Source organism: Fukomys damarensis, unplaced genomic scaffold, assembly GCF_012274545.1.
Source record: "Fukomys damarensis isolate Sample0158 unplaced genomic scaffold, DMR_v1.0_HiC HiC_scaffold_9, whole genome shotgun sequence".
NCBI classification, from domain to species: Eukaryota; Metazoa; Chordata; class Mammalia; order Rodentia; family Bathyergidae; genus Fukomys; species Fukomys damarensis.
In genome coordinates this window covers 2,631,164-2,651,657 of record NW_022900921.1, presented here as the reverse complement: position 1 = coordinate 2,651,657, position 20,494 = coordinate 2,631,164, and the positions used below count along the sequence as shown (strand labels likewise).

Here is a 20,494-nt window from a genome sequence, read left to right as displayed (position 1 = left end):
AAAAAAAAAAAAAAAAAAGAAGCAGCAGCACCTTTATTAAAGATACCTTGTAAAAACTAGAACATTTGAGAACTTTTTTGCATTCATCATAAACAATAAGTGAAATTTTTATCTTTTCTAATTTAATGGATAACATCATTTACCAACTAGAAAATATCAGAAACTTCATTAAAATTGGATATAGCTATCAGTAAGTGAAACAAGGGCATTCTTAAATTGTTAATAGCTAGAAAATACATTTAGAGGTTGTATCCTTAGTACTTACTGATAATCCACCTCCCTGGTGTCCTGCTCCACTGTACTCTGTCCCAAGCTGCACTCCCAGCCCACTTAAATACAAGCAGCAGAACACATGTGTCTGTGGGCCAAGGAAATCACTAAGAGAAGAAATCGAAGATGGTGAAATATACTGTGTTGTGGGTAAAATGTTTCCCTCTAAAAATCATAGTTGATTTTCAGTTTCTAATTGACAGCAAAAATGGTAGTTATCATGGCTTGACCCTAAGATTATTTTTTTTATTTTATTTTTTTGTACTGGGGATCAAACTCAGGTCCTTGCGCTTGTGAAGAAGCAGGAGGTAGAACCACTGAGCTAAATCCCCAGCCCTGACCCTAAGATTGATAGATGGAATAGTGTTAGCATAGTAATAGAAAAAGTATGTCAACATTAGAAAAGAGAATATGGAAATATAACTATTGACCTTTTAAAAATTAAGATATGACCTTGAACTTCAAAATACCAAGTAAGTCATTTAGTAAATGCATGTTCTCTATTGTAATTCTTTCTATATCAAATCTGTTACATTTGGAGAATGAAGTAAAATAATAAAAGCTAACAACAATCTTGGCTAAGCCGGGCAGGAGAATCATTGCAAACCAGCCTGGCTAATACTAGACACCATCTCCACAGCAAAATTAAAAAAAAAAAAAAAAGAGATTGTTATGTATTCTTCATCTCTTGCTCCGAGGTAGCCAGTATTAGCTTTGTATTCTAATGAGATAATTCACATAAAAACCTACTTACACAGCCAGGGATTTATTTACCTCAGTGGTTCAGGCACCTGCTTTGCAAGCACAAGGACCAGAGTTTGATCCCCAGTACCAAAAAAAAAAAAAGAACTACTTATACAAACATTTCAGTATTACAATGAAAAAGAAATTCAGATACTAAATACATAAAAATTGACTATTAAAATAATTGCCAATTTTTATTAAAAATAATTTCATTATTTGTTGCAATACTATGTGTATATAGTCTTGGGTAGTATCTGGGAAAAAAATCACATAGGGTAGTAATATCAACCATGTGAAAGAAATACATGTCAAATGTAGAATATAGAACCTTTCAATTTTGTATTTTAAAGTCTAGAGGCAAATGAATATTAAATTTATTAAAGCCCCCTGGCTCTTCTTTGAATTATCATCACAGTTGGTTTTTTTCCCTCAGCTAACTCAATGTAGAGTTTTTATCTTGTGATTTGTCTGATACACAGTTGTTTCAAGTGGACCTACATGTATGTATACAGCTATGTATGCCTTTCTCTTCCTACGCACAACCCCAGACTTCTCTTTGCTGCTAACATTAAATGCATATTGATACTGACTTGAAGTGAGAGAGCATGTGGGCTTCTCTTTCTGAAACGGGGCTTGAAAATGTAATTCATTGCATTTTCCTTTAATTCAGTGTTTGTGTTAATTTGATTTGTAGTACATAATGTATTTTTACAGATTTAAATGACAACTGTCCCATACCCAAATATAGTTGGTTTCTGAGCATCAGTTGAGTTCTTTCTAATTAATAATGTAGTTTTAGGCATTCCTCTGCAAGCTCTTTCATATTTTAAGTGACCTCCAGGTTTTTTATTTGTTGTTTTGGGGTTTTATTTTTGTTTTTATTTCTGTTTTGCGGTTTGTTTTTGTTTTTTTTGCACTGTAGCAGTTACTAAATGTCAGTGAAATCAAGAATTGATTAGTATTTAGAAAAAGAGAAATTAGTTTTGTAACTGACTAAAAAATGATTCTTGGATTCAATTACATAGTGAACTAATATATATTGTTCACTGGAATCCCTATGTTTTAGCTTTCTGAGATGTTCCCTGATTCTTTTCACCCAAAATATTCTCTAGGCTCTCATAATAAAAGTGTAATTGCTGTTGTATCTGTGCTGAGGTTAAACATCTATTTCTTCTTTTACCTTTGTGTACAAAACCACTGTGAAGTTTACGAGTTGCACCTACGTGAGACCATCCTGAATAACTGATTGAAGAATGAAAAGTGCTGCTTATGGAAGAATTTCTTTCTTTTGGATTGTAGTATTGATGTTATACAAAATAGGCAGCTTTCCAGTTAGGGTTCTCTAGTCACTTCAGGCTCTGGAGTTTCAAATGTTCCCTAAGTTTGTGAGCAAGTTTATCAGAAAGATGAAGCAGGTGTTGCTTAGTTGAAGGGAACTTTCCAGACTAGGAAATTAAAGGATGATGTAATAGAAATAGAGAATGTGGAATTGAAAAGAGGCAAGGTACCTACTTCAAGAGGGCAGGCTGATGTTAAAGTACTTGAGGGGCTTATAAGCCCTGTTTTGGAGTCACTCTGCTGTTGTATGGAGAATGGCTTAAAGGTGAGCTGGAATTTATATTTACCAGAAGCAGGGCAGTGGTGCAGATGAGAGAATGTTGACTTTCAGCAGAGCGATAGCAGAAATGGAGCTAATTAAGTTAATGGATATAAGAATTCTTTAGGAAATAAAACTAGCAGCATATTCTAAAGCAGTTTCAGGGATAACATTTTATAATACCTAAATGGAACTCCTTTTAAGAAAATCTTTTATTTTTTGTGTGTGCTACAAGTTAGCCGGTTTTAAACAGTCTTGTGTTATTCTTAATGGTGATAGCCTTGTTTTTAAAAGAGTTAACCTGTTTTCTCTCCTGTTAGTGACAAAGAATTTAAATGAGAAAAGATCAGCCAAATCCTCTGAAATGTCTCCAGTGCCTATGAGGTCAGCAAACCAAATGGTTAAAGCCCACTTGCATCAGCCCCACAGAGTAAGCCAGGTGCTTCAAGTGCCAACTGTTAATTTGCACCCGATAAGGAAGAAAGGACAGGCAAAAGACCCTGTGCTGAGTGAGTATATTCTCAATTGATATTATATACTTGTAATTAAAATTTCCAGAGTAATTAGAGTGACAGTGAATTGCAAATGCTTGGAGCATATGATCACTACATAAATGAGAAAACATTTTGTTCTGCCTCAAGAGATGTGTTTTAAATGCTGATTTTTGAAATATCTGTAATGCTGAAATCTGTTTATCAACATAAAGCTTAATATATCTGGTGCCCACCTGTGATCCCAGCACTCAGGAGGCTGAGACAGGAGGATCACTGATTTCAAGACCATCTGGAGCTACATAGTGAGTCCCAGGTCGGTCTCAACTATGTAGTGAGACCCTGTCTAAAAAAAAAAACAGTATATCTTGGGGATTTGCATTAATCTTGGGCAATACATTAAGGGTTTGCTGCATTCAAAAGTATATTTAATCAAATATCTAATGCAGATATAACCTATAAAAACTGAGAATCAAGTTGCTTATTAGGAAAGTGACTGTACTTTTTTATTAATGGTCCTTTTTGGAAACCTAGTTAGGAGACCGAAGAACGTGTAATGTATGTATAGACCATACCTTTTTTTCCTCCTTTGGGCCCCGTAGATTTATGAATTACTTTTATTTATTGTTTTAACAATATCACTATTTTTATTTGTAGATAGAAATCAAGATTAGATTTGGTTCCTAGCATTATTACTTAAACATTAAATGTAATACGTACCTATATATTTAGTATAAGTTTATGAATTTGATTTGAGAAAGTTGATTAAGTCCTCCTTTGCCAGATTTTTAATCTGGTAATATAGACACATAAACAGATAACTTCAGTATCATGTGCTTGCTTCTGTGCCAGGAGTATATACACACAACATGTTTTTTTTAAAAAAAATAAAACAGGACACTTTTTCCAGAGGCAGAAGAAAGGTGGGACTTTAGGAAAAGGCTTTTGGAGAGAATATTCCCAGCCTCTTGTGTTGATGACAGAGTAGTGATTAGGCAAGTGTTCTAGAGGAGTTGCGTCCAGCAGACGCAGCAGCTTGATGTATGCAGGGAGCTCCAAGTTCTTTGATGGGCTGCAAACCACATGCAGAGTTGGTGACCATAATAAGTGAAGCTAATGCTTAGTACTTTATGAGTTCCAGGCACATTTCACAGTTCCTTGCTAACTTTATGGTTTCATTTACTGTTCATAATAATCCCGTAAGATATGTAGTGTTTTACCTTCATTCTACACAGAGTATCAATAGCTTCCTTGCTACTGTAAGTGATCAGGCAGGGAGTGGAGTGGCTCTAAAGTTATTGCCTTTAACCTCTGTCCTTCCAGGATGATGGGAAGTGAAATTATGTTGAAATAATACTGTGCTGGGCTAAACACCCAGTCTTCAGTGAGAAGTCATTAAAGAGATTTGACCAGAAGAACATTATGGCCCAAATTATGTTTAATAAGAACTATGGTAGGGGGTGTACAGCAAGACAGGAAGTCATGTAACAGTTGGCTGGAATTATTCAAGGCCTGGACTAGTTTCTGATCTATGAAAATGAAAAGTGAATTGGGTTAAAAATTGGCAAAGTCAACAGATTTCTTAGGAGTGAGTTAAGAACTGATTTAGGTCTGATTTCTTATAGTTGAGGCATCATCACATGAGAGCAGTATGATTTGTAGGTAGCTTTTCTTTCATGACATAGCATGGATATTATCTATGGATAATATTTAATAATAATAATAATTGTTTGTATTAAAACTATTCACCTAGTATGGGTATACTGTGATTAAAACTTTTTCATCAAAGGGCTGCTTGTAGGGGCCGGGGATTTATCTCAGTGGTACTATGCCTGCCTGGCAAGCACAAGGTCCTGAGTTCGATCCCCAGTTTTAAAAATATATATATTCTAATAGATGTCAAAAGGCTGCTTGTTACTATGCCAGATCCCTAGAACTGTGCTTACTTTAGTAAAAACAGTGTTAGTAGCTCTTTCACATTTCTTAGCAAAGCTAAATGTAAAAAGTCAGTATTTTGAAATGATTGCTAAATTAAACAGGGCCAGCCAGTTATGGTGGTGCACGCCTGTAATCCCAGCACTCAGGAGGCTGAGGCAGGAGGATCACGATGAGTTTAAGGCCAGTCTGGACTACATAGTTGAGTACAAGACCAGCCTGAACTATAGAGTGAGACAAGACCCTACCTTTAAAAAAAATAAAATAAAACAGGGCCAGCTGTTGAATAAGTATAATGATAGAACTTCACAAAAATGTTTCCAGTGGGCTCCATATATTACTTTTCTATAAATTCATAATTCTTTCTGTTGTTTACTTCTCTTCTGTAGTGTGAATTTAGTGTTCTTAAGAGGGCTGGACTGGCAGCCCTGCAGCCTCTCCTGTATGCCCACAACACAGATGCGCCAAAGGTAGTGACAGTGCCAGCATTCCCACACTGCCCCACCACATGCCTTGTTCTACTGTGGAGAGGCCACCTCTAGAGGGGAGGGAAGAGTGTGAATCTGTCTTTTTTCTAAAGATTGCAAGCCAGTGTGTCAATTATGGGAGGTGGGGTGCTATTCTCAGACTGTTAAATTGATTTCCCTTGTGCCGCAAAATAATTGATTATAATTGGTCCGTGCTGACCAGCTGAATTTGAACTTAAAACCTAGAGGTGAGAACCTCTGTGTGTCATTACACAGTACATTTCAGTTGACTACACTAGCCATTGTGCATCAAAGCTTTAGTTCTGTAGTGATTTAGGCAGTGACCGACATTTTCATTGTGAAATGATATTTATAGCTTCTTTGGTTTTGTTTCCAGGTACAAGTTTACCTCAGAAAGTTTTGGGACCAACTGAAGAAATAAGTGGTAAGAAACATACAGAAGACACGATTTCTGTGGCGTCATCGATACATTCTAGTCCTCCTGCATCTCCTCAAGGTTCCCCTCGCAAAGGTAAGAAAAACTTTTTCAGGTTGTTTGATCAGGCAACACTTTTCAGCATGCCTTTTGCTTTTCAGTCTGTGAGCAAGTAGTAGAAGGTATTTTAGTAAAGTGTAACTGCTAAGGTTTAGTTTTTGAACTTTGATGTTTCATATGGAATTACTTGAATGCTTTTCAAGTATTACGCATCACGTAACTAGGACTCCAGTATTCAAAATGTGTTTCTTCTTTGACAGAAAAAGCATAGATAAACATATAGTCAGAAGGTGCGGTTGCTTTGGTCTGTGCTGGCTCTCTCTCTCTCTCTCTCTCTCTCTCTCTTTTAAATTCATTAAGTTTATTGGTACATTTTGGATATACAATATGATGACATTCATCATTGGGAATTTGTACCTTTACACAATATGTCTTCGTTCTTATTCTCTGCTGGTTCTTCATGTTATCTTTCTTATTTTCTATATATCAATCTTTGGAGGATTTGCAAATAATTTCTATAAAAATTTTTAACTACAAGGTATAGTAAAAGAAATATAACTAGTATTGGTGTTTTCCATTTTTTTTAGTAACAGGATATTATCTTTTATTTTTCAAGATTGAAATAACATATACCCTTACAGATTTTTACATTGATAGTTATACTGAACTTTGTGAGGTAAAAACAGTTCAAAACTGTTCTTGTTCTTTTACATGCGTTTTTTTTGCAATCGAGACTGAAGCCTTTCTTGGCTGGCTTGGCCAGTGCATGGAGAGGCTGTTTCATGTTGATGGGCTTGTAGGATTCTGAATAGTATTTCTTACTTTGGCACCTCGTACTCTGTGTACCCTGGGAGAAGGGCATCCTAGTTCTGGGATCTTTTTTGCAGATGTGAAAGAATTACATCTTTGAATACCACCGGACAGTGCATGGTCAGAGAGGAGACAAACTTGTTAATTTTAGAGCTTGCCTCAGCTCCCACATTCTTGGTTTCCTCTCACTTCCTCAGGACTCTTTCTTATTTTTACCATCCGTGTGGCAGTGATCCTCACTATCCCTTGTTATACCTGTTACTATGTAACCCATTTATAAGGTGAGGTTTCCTCTCTGACAGGTTGAGGAAAAGACCATCTATTTTAGGTCTTCATATTATGTTAAAACGAAACAGGATTTACAAAGCCTAGTATGTGTATGTGGTGAGTAACAATTTAGTTTCTCTTCCTCTCTGCTGCCACCCCAGGGCAACATAGCTCCGTTGCTCCCCTGTCTGTTTGACCCTCACAGAGCTGGGACTAGCTAGAATTTTAAGATTCTACTACAGAAAGCTTTGTGAATGTAAAGTAGGACATAAAACAGTATATATATTTGTGTATTTCAAAGATACACCTATTACATATATGTGTGTGTGTGTGTATATGTGTGTGTGCATATATATATATATATATACATTAGCTGAATAACATATAGATTTGTTACTTTTATAGTGATGAAATCACTTAATTGTAAGATTTCTGTATGCTATTTATATTTCTATAGCTATTACTTCCTATTGTTTATAACTTTTACATTTCTCTGAATATTATGTTAAATAAAATGCACCAAAATGGCCATTTATTGCTTTCAGTATTTGGTTACACAAATACACACACATGCACACGCACCCACATGTTGTGGCTCCTCCCTTAAGATTTTGTGAGGCACGCATACCTGTATCTTCGTTTTTTCTGCCAAGTTTTCATCTGCCTTGTCAGATCTTACGTAAAACTGGTAGCCATACTGCAGCCAGACAGAGACATCATGAACCGTGCCCACGTGTTGGTAAAAAAGCATGTGACACCCTTCGCCCCTTGTGGAGACCCTTTCTGGGTCCATCCCATTATAGACAGTTCTGTAAACAGGGAACTGCTGCACTGGTCTGATTGGGTGTTTTATGTCTGTCTGTGACTTAGGGAAGGGGGTGTCAGGGATAAGAATACTACCCTCATTGTTCTTATTGCCAGCAGGAAACCCACTCTCAGCACTGAACTAGAGAGGTCTTTTCTCCATTGTCTTCAGTGTGTAGCTAACAGTTGACTAATGTTTATAAATTTATGAACTTGTCATAGTCTTGTTTAGAATCCTTAAGGGCCAGAGGAAATTCTTTTTTCCAACACTTTTTCAGGTTGTTACATATCTTCTATTAAAACCCCAACTAAATGTAGTAGTATCTCTCCTGTGGAGAGATTTTGCTAATTGTCCGTGGTCTGTGTGATGACAAAAATGTCACTGCACTAAATGTATTTTATCAGGATCTATTCTGAGTTCTGGCTAAACTTTGAAATTAGTTGTTTTTATACAATTAAGGAAGTGGAACTATTCCATGTTTTTCACTAGGAAAATGTAAATAAGAACTTTAAAAAAGAAGTCAGGATTGCTTATGAAAGGCCAGCTCTCCACCTCAGAGGCACAGAACCATCAGAAATGTTGCTGTATAGGGGCTGGAGATTTGGCTCAGTGGTTCCACTGTCTGCCTTGCAAGCATAAGGGCCTGAGTTCGATCCCTGGTACCACCAAAAAAAATAAAAAATGTAAGATATATTGCTATATGAATACACCTATTACAGACAGTGTTGGTGTGTCCTCTTTGGTTTATTTTCCATGGTGATTAGAATTGAACGCAGGGTCTCATGGCATTCTAGACAACTTTTCCACCACTGAGCTACATCCCATTCTGTCTGGTTTTTATTAAACTTTTTATAATAAAATCTGCCTGAAAGTCCTAGGAATACATAATTTTTTGAGAAATAGTTGTGGTTATCTGATATTGTCATTTTCCCTTATAATTTTACTAGCTTAGCTTGTTTTCAACAGAATTTTTATCACCAGTTTATTCTGCTCCAGGTAACCTTTCTCCTGTGTTCTGTCATGTAATAACTGTTATGTTTATGCTGCATAGTAGATTTTCTGTGCATTAAAAAATGTTTCTAGATTTTAATATTTTAGATATTGTCAATAATAATAAGCTTTAAATAGTGAAATGTTATCTATTAGCCAGGCTAATTGTGATTAATTGACTATGTCAGAGTTTTTGCCTCTCTCCCTCCAGTTGGCAGTGTCCTATCTGATCACAGCATCCTGCTGCGCCTCACAGGGTCCTCCTCAGCCCCTCCCTGTGCATCCAGCACCAAGATCAGTGGCCAGAGCTGCCCCGGAATAGGCGGGGTTTACTTGCAAAAGAAAATCCTTCAGATTACCAGGAGCACAGCCAAAAGAACAGACAGGACCAAGAAGGCCACTGAGGAGGATAGAGACAGGAGAAGTTGTGAGAACACAACCAGGAAAAGAATGACATCCCCGTTTAGAAGATTTAGGGAAAGAACCCTTTCAAGGGAGAGACTAGTCAACAGCCAAAAAGAGGACCCAGATCACCATCAAGCTACAGACAGCTGTGGGAAAGTGAAGGATGTTGGGAGCAACATCACAGATGAGAAAGGGAGTGACACCTGCCATTCAAATAGCCGAGGCGACAGTAATGCTTTAAACTGCTTCTATATGCGAATCAAGTCTAAAAGGAGAAAGACGATCTGACCAGGTTCCTTGTTTAATTTTAGTATTGAAGTTTGTTTTCAGCTGTTAATGTAAATGTAGTTAAAGTAAACCATTTGTCAAAGGTTGGACAGATAACTTAAGCATTTTATTATTAGTATTGCAGATTCTCTGGCAACAAAGACTGATTTAAAGTGCCTTATCTGTACATGTTGTTTTACTAACATATTGAGGTAGTAAAACTTTATGCTCTTGTTTTCTGTAGTTGGCTTTATTTTCTACTAATAGCATTTGAATCTGAGTGATATAAGTACAGGAAAAATCAGTGCTCACTTTAAGCACAAAACCTCCAGTGGTCTTGATTCTCACCTTTGCCTCACAATTTTATTGCCACCTTAAAATATTTCTGATGCATCATAAGCTAATGGACAAAGATACTTTGGGGCAAGAAATTGCCTCTTTTCTACATACTGTTTTTATTTCATCTATTCTGCATATACCTCTGGTTGGGGAACGATGAGTTAGTAACAGCAGGTCCAAAATCATCTGGAAAAGTTCGTGCAAAATGCAACTATTGCCAAGTGTAGAGGTAATCCCAGCACTCAGAAAGCTAAGGCAGGGGGATCATCCCAAGTTCGAGGCCAGCCTGGGCTCCACGGTGAGACTGTCAGTCAGTCAATCAATAAATAAATGAAGGCCAGGTGTGGTGGCACATGCCTGTAATTCCTGCACTCGAAAGGCTGAGGCAGGAGGATCACTGTGAGTTCAAGACCAGCCTGGGATACATAGTGAGTTCCAGGTCAGTTTCAACTACATAGTGAGACCCTGTCTCAAAAAAACAAAAATTAAAAAAATAAATAAATAAATGCATACATACTTATACAAGCCAACATTCAGTAGCTGGACATGGTGGCACATGCCTATGATCCCACCACTGTGGAAGGCTGAGGCAGGAAGATCACAAGTTTGACTCCATCCTGGGAAATTAACAACAAGACCCTGTCGCAGAGGCAGGTGGAGATAACTCTGTGCGAAGGCCCTATCTGCAATCTCTAGTGCCACCAAAATTTAAAAGTTATGTCCCACCCCAGACCTCATAAATTTGAATTGTCAGAAGTGGTCCCCGGAATGTGTATTTTAATAAGGTTTCCAGGCGGTTCTTAGAATTCATGGTATTTCAGAAATTTTATTCTTACAGACGTAAGAATAAAATTATTTTTGAAACACCAAAGCACATCTGTTCCACAAAAGCAATGCTTTTTCATTTGAGGAAGGCCTTTTGCTATTGCTTTGTATTAACCACATGCATTTTTTGATCCCTTTGAAAAGTGAGTAATCATTGTATAGGCCCTGGCAAAGAGCAGTGACCCCCTCCCCCAACCTCAAAGATATATGGTAGAAATCAGGAGACTAGTTTCTCCCCTTTTTTGCTTTTTTTTTCCCCCGGTACCAGGGATCAAACTCAGGACCTTGCCCTTGCAAGGCAGGTGCTGCACCACTGAGCTAAATCTCCTGCCCTCTGTTTTTTGGCTCCAGAAGCTAAGTAAAAAAAAACACACATTTTCTGGGTCTTGATTTTTCTCGTTGAAATAGTTAAACTCTTAAGAAGAGTATTGTGCAAAAAAATGTTCTTTAATGGTTGAGTAATCCGTGTAAACTGTAAGATCCTTATATCAGAAGGAGGACCTTGGATTTTAGGTTATCTTCCTCCTTACTCATAAAGAAGTGGGGACCCTGAGAATTCTTGGAAGTTATTCAGTGCCTCTAGTTCTCTTTAATGAAATTTCTAGAGAGCGAGCCAAAGATTTTATAGTTTTGAACCTTGGTGAGTTCCTTTTGTGAACATGAAGGTATTGTTTACTTCTTAAGAGACCTACCCCTTGTTGGGATTACTTAGTCACTATCTTTTATTTCTAAACAAAAGCTTGATTTCTTTCAGTTATTAAAATAGACTGTTACGCACATTTAACCATCATGCTGCAGATTTGTTTTGGAATCCTTTCAGCTCATTCTATCCCTACTCCTTTATCCCACAGAATACAGAAGAAAACAGAAGTTAAAACATGTAGATGCTGGGTTTTTTTCAGTATACATCATTTTAAGTCATCGTTTCAGCTGTTTAATATTCTGCAAAGATGGTGAAGTAAAACTAGGTATAAAATTAGGAACAAATTTTAAATAATCTATTTAAAAATACTAACACAGAGCTGAAAGTGGAGCATTTGCTTAGCCTATGTGATGCCTTGGTTTCTGTCCTTAGCTTTGCAAAAAATAGAAATAAAATTTAAAATGCTGAAACAAGGGCAAGACTTGTTAGGTGGCATAAGCAGAATATCTGGAGTTTAAAAATGAGTATGTAGTTTAAAAATGAAAAATGCAGCCCTTTCAGGCCTCCCTCTTGTCTCTACCCTCAGTAGCATTTTGGATTCAGTTCAGGCTGTGAAATATGTTCATTAAAGGAGGGGGCATATGGTTACAAAGTAATGTTTATAATATATTTAATAACTTTATTAAATACTTGTAGCTCTGTGAGAACTTGGGCAAGATATATCTTTGGACTAGATTTCTTAGTAATAATGAATTTTGACTTTGTTTTTCTTGAACTGTATTGGTTTGGTGTAGCTAGTTAGATGAATGAGTGTGGAGAACTGTGTGGGAGGAATTGGCATCGTTACATCTCGGTAATGGAAACTGAGATTGCTACTACTTTGTCTTTTGTTTTTATTTTCTCTTTATCCCCTCCCTGACTACCCCATCACCCATTTTTGTGCCTTGTAGTTTGATCAGTGCTCTTTTCTTGTCCAGGTTATACACTTACACCATCAACTAAATCTGACAACTTGTCTGACTCCAGCCACAGCGAGATTTCTTCACGGTCCAGCATTGTGAGCAACTGTTCTGTTGACTCCATGTCTGCAGCTCTGCAGGATGAGCGGTGTACCTCCCAGGCTGTGGCCGTCCCTGAACCCACTGGGACGTTGGAAAAGACAGAGCACCCCTCAGGGATGGGAGACCATGGTCATCTTGGACCTGGGTAAACGTCCTTGGCTTTTCCACAAAGCACTAGCCAAAGGCCATCACAAGCCATGCTTCCCAGCTGTGACCTTCATCCTCCCGCTTGGGGTAGTAGCAAGGCCAAGCACAAATTCTCTGTACCAAATGTGGAAATAAGTACTATTTGAAAGATGGGGATACTCCCCGCCCCCGTGACACCCTAGCCCTTTATTTTTTATTTTGAGACAGTGTCGGTCTTGGTCCCTAAGTTGCCCAGTGTGATTTTGCGATCTTCCTGCTTCAGCTTCCCAGAGTGCCATGATTACAAACATGCATCATCACACTCCGCTTAGGTGCTTATTTTTAAATAGTTGCTGAATTCAAATAGTTTCCTATCATATTTTTCAATCAATAAGAACTCGGAGTGTGCTTGCTACTGATAGGAGAAAGATGGTTCTTAAAATCTTGGCTGTTAGGTTACAGGTTGCCCAAAAGCTGTGATGTAAGAAGTGCTCCCCAGTGTTGTGTGTTATAGACAGGCTGGGAGAGTAGTACCAATCCTTAATCCTTATTCTCTGAAGTTAGTATTTGGAGAATAAAAATAATCAGCTAGCAAAGGTTAATTTTTTAAAATCTCCAATTCTAAATTTCTGTTCAGAAGAAAAATGGAAATCTTTAGGAAAGTTAATTCTAAACTGATAAATATTGTTAAATCTGTTCTGCTGTAATATGCCGTAGTTAAGATATACTGATGTATTATTATATTTGTAAAGGTTTCTAAACAGTGATTTCATAGGCCCAAGATGATCAACGTTCTCCTGTAAAAGAGAGCAAATATTTTAGATTTCACAGGGCACGACATCGGAAACAAATACAGAAACAAATGGGCCCCCTGCGTGCAAGTACAACTTTATTTATAGAAATGAGCAGAAACCCAAATTTGACCCTGGGCTGTAGTTTGCTGAGTTCTATGCTGTACTATAAATCAGTATCCACAAACTTTTTATGAAGAGCTAGATAGGAAATATTTTAGACTGGCAGGCTGTATATGGTCTCTTTCACAAATTCTTTGTGCCGTTTTTGTTGTTGTTGTTGTTGTTTTCATTTTATTTAAATGCTTTAAAAGATAAAAACCAGTTTTTGTTACAGGCCGTACCAAAACAGTCTCTTGGCTAGATTTAGCCATGTGCCTTAATTTGGAGATCCTTGGTATAAATGATGAGACCCATCTTGTAGGTAGCTAAGAAAGATGCTGTTTGCTTGGCACTGTCTTACGCGGCTAACCTCAGGTGTACATCAAAATAAAACATGATTCATCAAGTTGAGCTCTTAATTTTGTATGCATAGAAGATAGTATCAAAGGTGAAATTTTGCTCTTAATTTTATTCATTTCAAACTTCATCTTTGTTTTCATTTAAAATCAGCTTACCGGGTGGTGTGGCACTCGGCTGTAGTGCCAGCACTTGGGAGGTTGAGAAAGGAGGATCGCTGAGTTGGAAGCCACCCTGAGCTACATAGTTCAAGGCCAGCCGCCCCCAAAAGAGACCCTGTCTCCAAACAAACAGACAAATAAAATCAGTGTAAAATTTCTTGAGAAAAATCTTGCCTTAGTATTAACTTTTCTTCAGTGTATGTTGCCATCACTGTGTTCCTATAGTTTTTTGTAGGTGGTAGGATTTGCAGTATTAAAGAACAAAGATTTTCCAGTAAGCCAATAAATTACTTTCAATTGTGTATTATCTCCATTTTTAGGTGGACACTTTCAAAGCCATCTCTAATCAAGGGTTTACCTGTCGCGTCTTCTATGAGCAATGAAGAGATTTCTCATGAGCATATTATTATAGAAGCAGCTGATAGTGGTCGTGGAAGTTGGACTTCCTGTTCAAGCAGCTCCCATGACAACTTCCAAAACCTTCCAAACCCCAAAAGCTGGGACTTTCTGAACTCCTATAGACATACCCTTTTGGATGATTCCATTGCTGAAGTTGAATCCACTGATTGTGAGCCTTATTCCTGTCCTAAAGGTTGCTCTAGAACTTGTGGGCAGTGTAAAGGAAGTTTAGAGACCGATCAGTTGAGACAGAGTTGGGCCTCCTCCAGTTCTCTGTCTGACACATATGAACCAAACTATGGGACAGTTAAAAGGAGAGTTTTGGAGGCTACCCCCGTCGAGTCATCGGACCCACTTTATAAAACAGTCACTTCAAGTACAGAAAAGGGATTGATTGGTAAGTTCTGTGTATTATTATACTGTATCTTTCGCACTTAGAAATTGTAGCCAAAAAAACTGATGTTAGGATATCTTAGCCTTGAATTTCATTCTTGGAAAATTTTGTTCACTCATTCCACTCTTTTTTTTCTTCTGTAGAAAATTATTTCCCCCATATTCAAGACTGAGGAGCTTTAGGGCAGATACTCGAGCTGTTAAAATGAAAAGTCTGTTGTTAAAGTATATAATTAAAGGGACAAGTATGTCCTATTTTTAAAACGTTTTTGTTTCATTGAGGAGTATCACATTGCTATCCAGCAGTAATAAATGAATTGTTCTCTTTTAGCACCTCATAAATTTGGGGGGGTCACAATTACTATTCATACCTGATAAAAATATTGAATCTTCAGTTGCTTTTAGGGGAGAAAAATGTGATAAAGAAATTCAGAATGGTCTTAGTGGTAGACTGTGTGCTTAGCATGCACAAGTCCCTGGGTTCGTTCTTCAGCACCACAAAATGGAAAAAAATGCAGGAACTTTTCATTATAGCTTCCCTGGTGTATATCATGAATGTGTCAACTAAAATGTATAGATTGCATTCTAAGCTACTTAGTATATGTTAGCCATCAGATAGTACTTGAAAATCATTCTGTGAACTATAAATACTTGGATACACAGTAATGGCCCCTACTTTCTTATATAGAATGGCTATATGCTGAATCAGTATTATCTTGATCAACTCTTAATTTCTGTATTCATGCTATCACATTTAATCGCTAAAATTATAACACATGTACTGATTTTGTTGTTACTTGTCACATTGGATTATAGAATGAGTTTTTAGTTTATTCATCTTTTTTTTTTTTTGGTTTTTTTGTTTTTTGTTTTTTTTTTTTTTTTTTTTTTTTGGTTTTTTGAGACAGGGTCTCACATTGTAGTTGAGACTGACCTGGAGCTCACTCGAACTCACAGCGATCCTCCTGCCTCAGCCTCCCAAGTGCTGGGATTACAGGCATGCGGCACCATGCCCACCCACTTAGTCATCTTTTCTAAAGATAGCTTTAGTACACCTTTTAATGAACCACTTTAGGGACATATAAATCTGTGTACAAGGACACAAAAATTTTTCTCTGGTCCATTTGGGACTGTAGATTTTAAAAACTTTTCATTTCTTGGGCAAATCACATTTTTTTATTGCTGAGTTCTACATCTCCAACCCTTTTTCTTTCGTTTCTTTTGGTGGTGGTGGTGGAGGGATTGTAGACTTGCATCACCATGTCCTGCTTACGTTCTTCTTTTCTCCTGACATTTCTCCCACCATCGTCTTGTCCTGCTTACTTGTCCTCAGATGGACATGGAATTCTTTTCTGACCTTGATACTAAGTTTTACTGGTAGAACTGCAGAGATTTAAATATAGACAATCCAATTCTCTAGCGAAGGAGTTAGTGTTAGAATTATTTAATGGTCTGTTAAAAGTATACTGCTTTTGTATATGCAGTTCTTTTGTTTGTTTGAAAAGTCGCTTGCATAATCAAGATACTCAGAGCCATTTGTCCTGCAGGTCCTGTGGATTCATTTTAAGGGCATGCAACTTCTCTTACACCTATTTCTAATAGTTTTTGAAGTCCCAAGATTTACAGACTTGGGGAAAAGAATTTGGAAATCAAAGAAATTTAATTTTAAGATGAATGAATTTCCTAGGGCTGGAGATTTAGCTCAGTGGCATTGTGCCAGCCTCACAAGCGCAAGGTCCTGAGTTCAATCCCTGGTACCAAAAATAGAGGAATTTCCTAAAATTATGTGGATTTTTTTTTTTCTTCTTCTTCTTCTTCTTCTCTTAACCATAAGTAGAAGTAAGGCTGGGCACAGTAATTCCAGAAACATGGGAAGCTGAGACAGGAGAATTGCAAGTTCCAGATTAGTCTGGGCAACTCAGCAATCTTGTCAAAATTTTAGACAACTGTTTATTTCTGTTTACAGAAGTAACCATAACTGTTTGTTTGGGTTTTTTTAAGAAATAAATGCCATTTTTTAAAAAATCATATGAAGTTTTATTAGTATGTGTTTACAGTACATAGTGATTGCATTCATAGTAGGGAATTGGTACATGTGCATCACACATCTTAATTCTTTTTACTTCTCAAGTTTTTAAAAATTCTTTTTACTTCTCCTTCCCTCTGTTTTCCCTCCCTTCCACTTCCCTCCCATCTCTTAGTCCCTTTCCCATTTGCAAAACATCTGTCTCTCTATCCTGTTACCTGTCTTTTATTTAGCTCTTTAAATTATGTGTACTTTGTGTTTCTTATATGAGAGAAACTATGCAATATTTAAGCTGTGTGTCTGATTTCACTTAAAATTACGGTCTCAAGGTATGTCTGTTTTCCTACAGATGACTCAAATTTTGCCTTTATGGCAGAGTAGTACTCTGTTGTATATAAATACAACATTTTCTTTATCCATTCATCCATTGATGGACATAATAGGCCACTTCCAAGTTTTAGCTTTTATGAGATGTGCTGCTATGAATTGGGGGCGTGCATGTATTGCTGTAATATGATGGCTTTAACTCTTTTGGGACAATTCCTAAAAGGGAAATAGCTGGGTCAGATGGAATTTCTAGTTTTAATTTTTGCAGACCCTCCATGCTGATTCCATAATAGTTGTACTAGTTCACCTTTCTGCCAACAGTGGAGAAGGTTCCTCTAACTTAGCTTCACCACCATTTGTTATTGGTTGATTTCTTAATGACAGCAATTCTTTCCTAGAGTAAGATGAAATCTAAACATTGTTTTAATTTGCATTTTTCTAATGGCCGGAGATATTAAACATGTCTGCATATACTTATTAGCCATTTGTAGTTCTTCTAAGAAGTGTCTCTTCATTTCAGTTGCCGTTTTTTTAAATTGAGTCTTGTCTTTTTGTTGTTGTTGTTGGTCTTCATATGTTCTAGATGTTAGTCCTCTGTCCAGTAAGTAGCTGGCAAACATTTTTTCTTTTTCCATTCTATAGGTTGTCTCTTCACTATATTGGTTCTTTTGCTGTGCTAAAGCTCTTTAATTTGGATAATCCCATTTGTTGATTCTTGATATTATTTCTTGTGCTGTTGAGATTCTTTCTGTTCACAAAGTCTTTACCTCTTGCTATGTCTTTAAGGTTTGTACCTATTTCCCAGCAGATTAGATCTTTATTCTTTTGGGGGTGTTTTTTGTTTTCTGGGGTTTTTTGTTTTGTTTGTTTGGTTTGGTTTTTTGGTTTTTTGAGACAAGGTCTCACTACGTAGTTGAGACTGACCTGGAACTCACTATGTAGCCCAGGCTGGTCTCGAACTCACAGAGGGATCCTCCTGCCTTAGCCTCCCGACTGCTAGGATTACAGGCATGGGCCACCACGCCCAGCTATTCTTTTGGTTTTTTGAGGCAGGGTCCTGCTATGTAATCCAGACTGGCATTGAACTCAACTATGTAGCCCACAGTGGCCTCGAACTCAGGGCAATCCTCCTGCCTCCGCATCCTGAGTGCTGAGATTACAGGTGTGCGCCATCACGCTCAGCTAGGTCTTTTAATACATGGTGAAAGATATGTGTCTAGATTCATACTTCTCTATGTGTCAAAATAAAAAATTTAAAAAGGCTGGAGATGAGGATGTCTGGGGGGAACTGGGAAAGGGGAAGAGGAGAAAGAAGTAAAAAGGATAAGATGTGATATAGTTTGAACCAATTCTCCATGCTGAACAGCTTCATCGTGTATCAGAAACATACACTAGTTTCTTTTTTAAAAAATTTAAGGTACTGGAGACTGCTGGGAACCAGCACAAGGTAGTTGGTTCAATCCACAGCACCACAAATAAAAAGAAAAAGAGCTTTGAAAGAATTAGCGTATTTCTACCAGTTAAATTTGTTTACATGCATGGGCTAAGGAGCAGTCTATACAGGAGTAACACAGAACTGGCCATGTCTTCACATGAGTGCAGAAAAGCAACAAACAAGTGGCTCAAATGCTGTTTTTCATGAAAATTCTGCTCAACAGGGAATAGAGGGTTTCAGTGAGCTTGTGTTTCAGTCATCTGTCCTGCCAGCATTGCTTGAGTGTGTCACACACGCCTGTGGCCCAAGCCACAGTGGGAGACTCATCCTCAGCTGTCCCCTTCCTTCGGCATGCTCTCCTCATCCTGTTTAGTCTTTAGGAGACCGGATGTAGGGCCGGGGACCTAGCTCAGTGGTTCTGCTGCCTGCTTCTCAAGTGCAAGGTGTACTGAGTTAGGTCCCTGGGACAAAAAAAAAACAGATGTAGGTATTTATAAATTATTGAGCTTTAAAAAATGTTTTCATCTGCTATCATTGTATTTACATGTACTCATTTTTGTCTATTTTTAAGTTGCTTTGCCATTGTAATCATTTTCAATGTGTTTTTCATTTACATTTTTCATTAACATTTTCATTACTTTTTTTTCATACCAGTGTACTGTGTCACTTCACCCAAGAAGGATGGTAGGTATAGGGAGCCACCTCCTACTCCTCCAGGATACATGGGAATTTCTTTAGCCGACCTAAAGGAAGGACCCCACCCGCACCTAAAACCTCCAGAGTATAGTGTGGCCGTGCAGAGGTCAAAGATGGTGCCCAGCAGCCTCTCTAGACCACCAGCCGCCTCTCTCAGTAGCAGCCCCGTGGCCTGCGTCTCATCGAAGATTATAACTCGGCCTCAGAGGCATAATTTGCAGGCCTCCCACCCTAAACTAGCAGATGTGGCTGATCCAGATAGCGAAGCAGATGGTATGTTGGAGACTACCTGAGTGGCTCTTACCTGAATTGCTAAACACAGTAATGGTCTTTACTCTGGTATTTTACAGTGATTTGTAATGGTTTGGGTTTTTGTGTGTGTTTGTGTGTTGTTTTTAATGCCCTAGACATTTCTGTTTAAAAAATTAGCCAAGCTGGGCATGGTGATGCATGCCCTTTAATCCAAGTACTGCGGGAGGCTGAGGCAGGAAGACCACAAAGTCAAGCCACACTGGGCAACATACTGAGACCCTCTCTCAAATTTTAAAAGAGGAGTAAGGGATGGGCAGAGGAAGTAGCTTAGTGCAAGGACCCTGTGTTCATTCCCCAGTGCCAGGGGAAAAAATTTTTTAGCCCAATGCAGTGATGCATTCTTATAATTCTAGCTACTTGGGCAACTGTGGCAGGAGGATTGTAAATTCTAGGTCAGCCTGGGCAACTAAACAAGACCCTGTCTTACAATAAAAAGGTCTGGGATGTAACTCGATGGCAGAGTGCCCCTGAGTTTGATCGCCAGTACCACAAAAAAGAAAAAAAAATCTCTAAATATGATGATGGGTCTTTTTTTGTTTTTGTGTGTGTGTTTTGTTTTTGTTTTTTTATTTTGTACCAGGGATTGAACTCAGGACCTTGTGCTTGCAAGGCAGGCACAGTACCCTTGAACTAAATCCCCGGCCCTATGATGGTATATTTTTTAAAGGGACAAGGCAGATAGTTCATTGAAATACCCTTCTGCTGACTCGTGTAGCATTGTTATATTAGATAGAAAAGCAGCTCATTCTGATAGGATAATTTTGAAGAGTGCTGGGCATCAGTAGAATTGTGTTTTACATTAATGCTTGGAGACATAGAGATGCCAAATTGTTTGGAATGGTGCTATTGATGTAATTCTCCTTATAAACAAACTCTTGACTGACTGTAATTATGGCAATAGTTTGAAGAAATGGTTTGCTTTACTTAATTTTTTTTTTTTTTTTTTTTTTTTTTTTT

General features: G+C 37.8%; 1 protein-coding gene across 11 annotated transcripts in view; it reads left to right on the top strand.

Annotated features, from left to right (window-relative positions):
- The window catches only part of Rapgef6 (Rap guanine nucleotide exchange factor 6), a 206,915-nt gene that overhangs the window by 169,557 nt on the left and 16,864 nt on the right, over nt 1-20,494 (top strand). For 7 of the 11 annotated variants that reach the window (XM_033761547.1, XM_033761546.1, XM_033761545.1 and 4 more), the window contains 5 exons: nt 2,932-3,120; nt 5,902-6,036; nt 12,329-12,557; nt 14,270-14,745; nt 19,184-19,498. In XM_033761547.1, the coding sequence (XP_033617438.1) occupies nt 2,932-3,120; nt 5,902-6,036; nt 12,329-12,557; nt 14,270-14,745; nt 19,184-19,498 (1,344 nt within the window). Of the gene's footprint in view, nt 1-2,931; nt 3,121-5,901; nt 6,037-9,083; nt 9,570-11,559; nt 11,677-12,328; nt 12,558-14,269; nt 14,746-19,183; nt 19,499-20,494 lie in introns of those variants that run through there. The other 4 variants (XM_033761551.1, XM_033761549.1, XM_010639786.2 and 1 more) reach the window with 4 other exon arrangements.